The 7,340-nt window shown below is 53.7% G+C and overlaps 1 protein-coding gene across 1 annotated transcript in view; it reads left to right on the forward strand.

Annotated features, from left to right (window-relative positions):
- LOC132022409 (DDRGK domain-containing protein 1-like) overlaps window positions 1-6,816 on the forward strand; it is a 9,721-nt gene extending 2,905 nt beyond the window's left edge. The window contains exons 3-7 of the mRNA XM_059407669.1: window positions 2,516-2,638; window positions 2,906-2,944; window positions 5,519-5,575; window positions 6,089-6,137; window positions 6,516-6,816. Coding sequence (XP_059263652.1) covers window positions 2,516-2,638; window positions 2,906-2,944; window positions 5,519-5,575; window positions 6,089-6,137; window positions 6,516-6,682 — 435 coding nt within the window. The 3' untranslated portion in view covers window positions 6,683-6,816. The remainder of the gene's footprint in view (window positions 1-2,515; window positions 2,639-2,905; window positions 2,945-5,518; window positions 5,576-6,088; window positions 6,138-6,515) is intronic.
- The last annotated feature ends 524 nt before the right edge of the window (window positions 6,817-7,340 follow it).

Here is a 7,340-nt window from a genome sequence, read left to right on the forward strand (position 1 = left end):
CTGAGCCGAAGCCAGCTGCTCAACCAACTGAGCCACCCAGGTGTCCCGCTCCTCACACTTCTAACCTAGGAGATGGCCCATGGACTGGGTTTAGGAACAGGCCCTGGTTTATTTGGTCCCCAGACTCTAAAAACAACCTGTACGAAACTGCTGCTGAAAAGCAGAGCCGGTGATGGGGATTTTTGTGCATGTGATTTATTGAACATGCCTGAAGCATTTAAAGAAAATTGTGGTGGTTGGAGTGGCTAAAACAAGCTAAGCAAGAAGGAGAAAAGTCAGAGAGGGAGTAGGGTCTGAATCCTAAAGCGCTTGAAGTTGTTAAAGGTCATTGTAAGAGCTGATGGATCCTGCCTGAGTCAGGTCCTGTGGAGGGCCTGGCCTGGAGGAGATAGATGCTCAGAGAATGCGAACCACTATGGGAGAGGTGGTTAGTGAGCATTTGTTTGCCAGATGCTTCCTTTCTGAGAACTGGTGCCCAAGAAAGGGAACATCACAAAAGTGCAATGTGTATACAGAATGAAAGCCAGGACTGCCCCAGTTAGAGAGACTTCACTGGTGCCTTTGGCCTCTCCCTGGCCCTGCTGTCCAGGGACCCTTGCTGGCAGGAAGCCTGGCTTTGGCTACTGTAGTAAGCGGGCCGGAGCACAGGAGAGAGGAGGCGTTAGTGGAGGTTGAACTTTTACCTTTCTGAATAATGACCCTGTCTGATGGACCTTAAATGTCCTGGGGTTCTCCTCCCCTGCACCTTACCTTATTGTGGTATATTTCCCACGGCCAGTACCAATATATTGTTTTAACTAAACCCCACACATTATTCATTATTCGGATTTCATTAATTTCCTCCACTATCCTTTTAAATGGTCACTTCTAGGACGCCACATTACACTTACTTATCATGTCTCCCTAGGCTCCTCTGGTTGTGACATTTTCTCAGATTTTTCCATGCTTTTAGTGATCTTGATAGTTTTGAGGGGTATTGGGCAAATACTTTATAGAATATTCCTCAGTTTGCTGGACTCATTTTTTTTTATCTCATGGTTGGACCGGGTTATGGATTTTGGGGAATAAGATCACAGATGAAGGGCCGTTCTCAACGCCACATATGAAGGATACCTGCTGTCAACTTGGCGTGTCGCAACTGATGTTAACCTGGATTGCTTGGCTCAGGTTTTCTTTGCCAGATTTGTCTGCTGTGATGTTACGCCCTCCTTCCTGTAGTTCTTTGGAAACAAGTCACTGTGCACAGCCCACACTTAAGGGGTGGGAAGTTATTCTCCACCTTCTCGAGAGCAAAGTATGCAAAGTATTGGGGATTTTTCTATATGGAAGATTTACCTTTTCTTCGCTGTGTATATATTTAGTTGTTTATACCTACATGGACTTGGATATGTTTTGTGTGTTGCGTTACAGTCTGATACCATCTCATTTACCTTGTCACATAGGTCAGCAGGAGCTCTTGCAGTTGGCCCTGTGTACCTTTGACGTAACCTCATTGTTTTGTTTTCTGAGTACTTGCTTCCTTTTTGGCACTGCAAGATGCTCCAGGCTTATTTTGTGTATTCTCTGTCCCAGCTTTAGCTACATTTTTAAAAAAAATCTTTTTGAGAGCTCTGGAAAATAGGCTGACTTGGAGGGACGCTACGGCACTGGGCGGTGGTGGTGGTGAAGTGGCATGGTCAGACTGAGAAGTTTTCCGGAAGTTGAAGACAGAAACAGTAGATAGAACTTTATTTCTGACCAGCTGGCCAGATGGCTCTGTGACGCACCGAGCCAGGGACCGGACGTGTGGGGAGTAGATCACAGGGTCTTTCTGGGATGTACTCAACTTGAGGTACCTGTGAGATGGCCCAGTGAGTGTGTCATATGGGAGGAGAGATTTGGGGCAGGGTACAGCGGTGGCAGTCGCTGGCAAGGACATGGTTGTTGATGCTGTGGGCATGGCGAAGTGGCCTGAGGAGGGGAAGGAGGGAGGAGGGACAGGGCTAAGCAATGGAGGAGGTGAGAAGAGTGACCCAAGGAGCAAGAGGAAGCCCAATAGAGGTGGGATCTGCCAGTCAAGCGAGGGAAGACGAAATGGTCAGCTCTCTCCAGCACCACTGAGAGGACAGGGTTATGAGACTGATGTTGTCCCTTTGGATTGGGTGGGATGAAGGGCATGGGTAAGACCATAGCACTTGTTTTGGTGGAGTTGAGTATGATGGAATTGAGTGAATGGATGATGAGGAAATGGAGCCTGGGTGTTTGTACACGAAGTGTGGACATGACAAGGAGGGGATCATTGGCAGCATTTTAAAGGAGAGGGGGCTGAGCAGCACTTTTCTGGGAGGTGATGGAACTGATGAGAAGAAGGGCCTCAGCCTATAGCTCAGCCTTGGGTTGAGGGAGCAGTGTCTTAAAGGAACTCTGTCCCCGAGAAAGGGCCAGACTGTATGTGCTGGTGCCCTGTGGGGGCAGCAGAGCCCAGAACAGGGATGGGGTGGGCACCAGCCCCAACATACCTACCTCTTGTCCACAGGAGGAGGAAGAGAGGAAGGCCCGGGAGGAGCAGGCCCAGCGGGAGCATGAGGAGTACCTGAAACTGAAGGAATCCTTCGTGGTGGAGGAGGAAGGTGTGGGCGAGACCATGACTGAGGAACAGGTAGGCCTGCAGCCCCTGGAAGGCCCATCTCTGTGCCCACCAAGCCTGCCACCCACTCCCAGACACCCCATCATTCCTTGCCTGCTGCCCTTGTCATGCCCTGAAAGGTGGGTGGGCATTAGGCCCAGCAGGCTCAGGTTTGGAAGAGGGGGTGCCTCCGAACCCCTTACTGTGGGAAGCTCTGCTCACACAGATGGCAAGCGGGTGGCATAGACCCCTGTAGCCCCTGCAAGGGGGACACTCACCCCGATTTCTCTGTTCCTCTAGTCCCACAGCTTCCTGACTGAGTTCATCAACTACATTAAGGTAAGAAGCCACGGAACGGAGTCTGGGCGTCCGCTCCCTGCCTCACGCTTGTGTGTTGTGTGTGCATGTGTGTGCGTTTCACGTGTGCTCTCTGTAGAAGGAGTGGACCCAAGCTGGGGCTGTTGGTGGCTAACTTGAGCCCATGCAGGGGTGGGCAGGGGACCTGGGAGTCAGTGCTGCCCAGTCCTGGCCAGAAGAGCCCCTTCTGCTTTGACAGTGGAGAGGGACCTGGTCTGTGTGGGAGGCCTGAGCCTTCAATCACTTCCTCACATTTAGGGTTTGACAGTCTCCCTGCTCCTCAGACCCCACGCTCAGTGAGTCACTGTGTTTTCAAGTTTCTTCACATGTGTTTTCTGTCAGATCTGTCACACTGAGCTCTGTTGAGTTGAAACAAGCATCCCCGGCCACGTGTTTCTGACCAGGAACTTGGGTCTGCAGGGAAACAGGATGATGTTTCCTTTGGAATCTAGGGCGGGACAGCATGTGTGTCCCCGTCCGTCTGGAGCCGGGCTGGATGCGGCTTGGAGTTGCATAAGCATGTCCTGCTCTGCTTTGCTGCTAAGCAACTTCTCTCCCACGAAGGATGCTCCGAGGGGAGAGGTTTTCAAGTGCAACTCAGAGGTGCAGAGGCGGCTGAGGGAAGGAGTGCAGAGGGAGTGGAGGCGGTGGAGGGGGTGCTACTAGGGGGTGCCAAAGAGCCAGGCCTTGCATAATCCTCCCCACCCCAACTTCTTCCAAAGGGAGCAGGGTTCAAACTCCTCCCAGCAGTAAGGGGCTGGACTCATGGCCTGGGGGCCTGGTATTCCTAGCGGGGAGAGAGCTCATTCCTCTCTGATGGAACCCCCGAGGGCTGCCAGGACATCTCTCACACTTTCCTGCTGCTGTTTGTAACTCACCATCCCCACCGACCCAGTGGGCAGTGACAGATCTTGAGTCTATCCTCCAGGAAGCCCTCATCCACCAGTTTCAGCTCCCCCTCACCTCTGCAGAGACTCAAGTAGAGGCCTCGGGGGCAATTCCGGCCCTTGCTTTCAGAGGCTCTCTAGAGAGGCCGTTTTCTGGGGGGTTCTCCAGACTCTCCTGGACCACAGAGGTCTTTCCAGCCTGCGCAGGCTGATCCTCCTACAGCTGCTGTCTCAGGGAGAAGGACGACTTCCAAACTGAACCCACCTGCCTTCTTCCAGGCTTCCAGGGGAACAGGCCCTTGAATGCTAGCATTTCAGATCCGGAGGCATGTTTTCGTGCTAGGTGTAGTTTATGTGCAGCGTAGGCCTAACTTCCTCTTGCCGATCCTCTCTCCCTTTTGAGCAGGGCTAAGTGGGTTGGTTTGTTTTTCTAAATGTACTTTGGGCCCCAGGATCCTCTCAGGCCAGGTCTTCAGGGACCCCTGGGGTGACTCTGTGGTCACATTCTGAGCTGTCACTGAGAACCCAGGGCCTACTCCCTGCTTTGTAGGTAGAGGCCAGCTGGCCAGGTCACCTTGTGCTTGCCACCCCCTGGCCCAGCCGCCACTCACTTGCCTCCCGGCTTGCACATTCATTTTGGCATTTTGAACAGTCACATGCCATCTGCAGCTGAGGAGGCGTCACTGTGTCACTCCTCCCCCCGCTCATTTGCTATGGAAGATTCCTGGACACACAGAAGACCGCCTTCTCTCAAGTCACATGCTATCTGTCTGGGGAGGGGATGGGGGAGGCAGAGCAGATGCCTGCGTAGGACCCAGCGGTGGACCCTCGGTCACACCCCTGCCCCCCGCCAGGAACCGAAGTTTCTACTGAGGGTGTGAGGGAGGCACATGGAGCACGGCCATGCGTGGAAAGCTCTGAGCAGATTTAGTGACAGTAATTTTAAGGGTGGACACAGTGCCTCAGCAGAGTGAGGAGAGGATGGGGAGCAGTGTGGCACATCAGGGTGGTGGGGGTCTCAGGCCAAGGGGGCAGTGAACAGAGGTGAGACAAGAATGAGCTGTACTGCTCCTACCAAGACCCTGGCTCATCAGGGCTTCCCATCTGCTCTCTTGTCCACGTTCTCGCCTGTCGTCTTGCCGGCTATGAGCTCAAGGGCAGGAGCTATGTCTTCTTCACCTCTGCACTCCCCACAACTTCTCAGCTCCTGGTCCTGGCAGGTCTTCAGCAAACGCAGGTCCTAGCGACAGTTTTTTAATAAGCTCTTGGCATTTGTCAGCCTCTCCCTTCATCTCTGTGGTGCTTCCCCTTCCGGCCTGTTCACAATGTTAAAGTGATACAGCTGGATACAGGGGAGAAAGGTAGCAGTTGTACTTGACTCTCCATGGGTGTCTGTCTCAGGGTAGTCCCCAGGCCAGGACGTGACTCGTGGGGCAGGTGTTGGTTTGAGCAGATCCCTTCCAGTAAGCATGGGCATGAGAGTCGATGAGTGTGTGTGTGTGTTTGTACAGGCAGCTGGGAGAGCATGTGAGTAGTGTGTGAGAGAAACAAAGCTCTCCCATGGGAGCATGGAGCCTGCTTAGCCAGCCACCCAGAGCAGAACAGGCCAGTGTGCCGACCTCAGAGGGCTCCGGTGCTGAGAGGCTTTCTCCCTTCCCCCTCCTTGCAGCAGTCGAAGGTCGTGCTCTTGGAAGACTTGGCTTCCCAGGTGGGCCTGCGGACTCAGGTAAGCCCTTGAAGGTGGCCTGCTCCATGGAATATGGCCAAAGGGTCTATATGGCTGTCAGAGGGGGACCTATCCTTAAAGATAGGAGTCTTAATGCCCTCAAGCAAGAGTAGACTGTAGGAATTTTTTGGCACCCCAGGAATCTTGCCTTCCTACTAGACAGAGGAAAAAGAAAAGAGCCCAAACCCCATCACTCCAGCAACCCCTGTAAGCGAGGCAGCCCAAACCCAGTTACCTTGACAACTCTCTTGCAAACAGGCTGTGCCAGCCTTCGCGGCCAAATGTCTCCACCACTCCTCTCCTGCCTTGAAGAAAGCCTCTCTCAGAGGTCTTACAGTGCCCTGGGACCACGGCCCTATCTCCCTTGAACCCCTCCAGACGAGAAGCAGAGAGTCACATTGGGGGTGGCCGAGAGAAGGAGAGGAGGAGATTTGATTGTGGTGGGAGGGAGAGTGCAGCTGTCTTTTGGGATGGCAGTGCCCATCTCTACTCTGAGACTTGTTCTTCTCATAGGATACCATAAACCGCATCCAGGACCTGCTGGCTGAGGGGACTCTGACAGGTGAGAGGATGACAGTCAGTCACCATAGGCCCTGGCCTTGGGGTGTGTCTAGCCACAGAGGGCCTGTAGGGCTTTTTTGCGGAGGCCGGATGATCCCTGTCTCGGCCCCAGGTGGGGAAGTGGTGTGCAGGAGGGCCGCTGAGCTGAGGGAGGTGTCCAGGCCTGGGAGCAACTCTGGGTGACTGGGACAGGCAAGAAAGCTGGATTTGGATTTGACTTGCATAGTCAGGACTGGGTGCAGCCAGGGGAGCCCAGGCAGGTGGGCAGGCTTGGAGGGCTCTGAGCCACTTGTGAAGGGGTAGGTGGGTGGGCATTCTCAGGCAGTGGTGGGGAGGAGACCCTAGAAGGTTCAGCCCCACAACCCTCCTGTCCCCACAGGTGTGATTGACGACCGGGGCAAGTTCATCTACATAACCCCTGAGGAACTGGCTGCCGTGGCTAACTTCATCCGACAGCGGGGCCGGGTGTCCATCACTGAGCTTGCCCAGGCCAGCAACTCCCTCATTGCCTGGGGCCGGGAGCCCCCTGTCCAGTCCCCAGCCTGACCCAGCCCTTCCCTTTTGGACTGGCAGCTTGCACAGCCTACCCCAGCGTACAGCTTAATCCCTCCCCTCCACCCTGGGGGAGAGATGGAATGTGGCCAGGCAGTTACAGATTAAAGGCCTGTGAGCACTGCTGAGCTTGGTGTGGCTTGGTGTGACAGAAGGCCTGGCCTGGGAGTCCAGATGAGCAAGTGAAGTCTAGTCCTCAGAACATATCTGTGGGGTGGATGGGAGGAGCCCTGTGGGGGCAGATGAAAGTTTCATCCTTACCATGCGTTCATTCATTGAAAAAGAATATTGAGCAATTACTGTGTTCCTTTGTACCCTACAAAGATGAGGTCTTTTTCTCCCTCCCCTACTTCCAGAGCAAAATTAAGCAACCTTAGGGCAACATCTCCCCTAACTGGGGAGGGAGGTCTCATTATTGGTTATGTGGATGGTTTGAGGATCCCTACGGAGTGCTGAGAGCCCTTAAAGAGAAGAGGGAAGTGCCAAGGATAGAATCCTAAGCAACATAAGCCTTTCAGAGGGCGGGAAGGGTGGTCAGGGAGGGTCAGAGGCTAGGCAGATGGAAGGAAGGGAGGAACCTGTTTGAGCTGGGTAGAGTTGTGCAGTGGAGAGATGTGCTTCCTACGGTCCATCCCATGAATTTAGCTCTCTA

This window comes from Mustela nigripes, chromosome 7, assembly GCF_022355385.1.
Source record: "Mustela nigripes isolate SB6536 chromosome 7, MUSNIG.SB6536, whole genome shotgun sequence".
NCBI classification, from domain to species: domain Eukaryota; kingdom Metazoa; phylum Chordata; class Mammalia; order Carnivora; family Mustelidae; genus Mustela; species Mustela nigripes.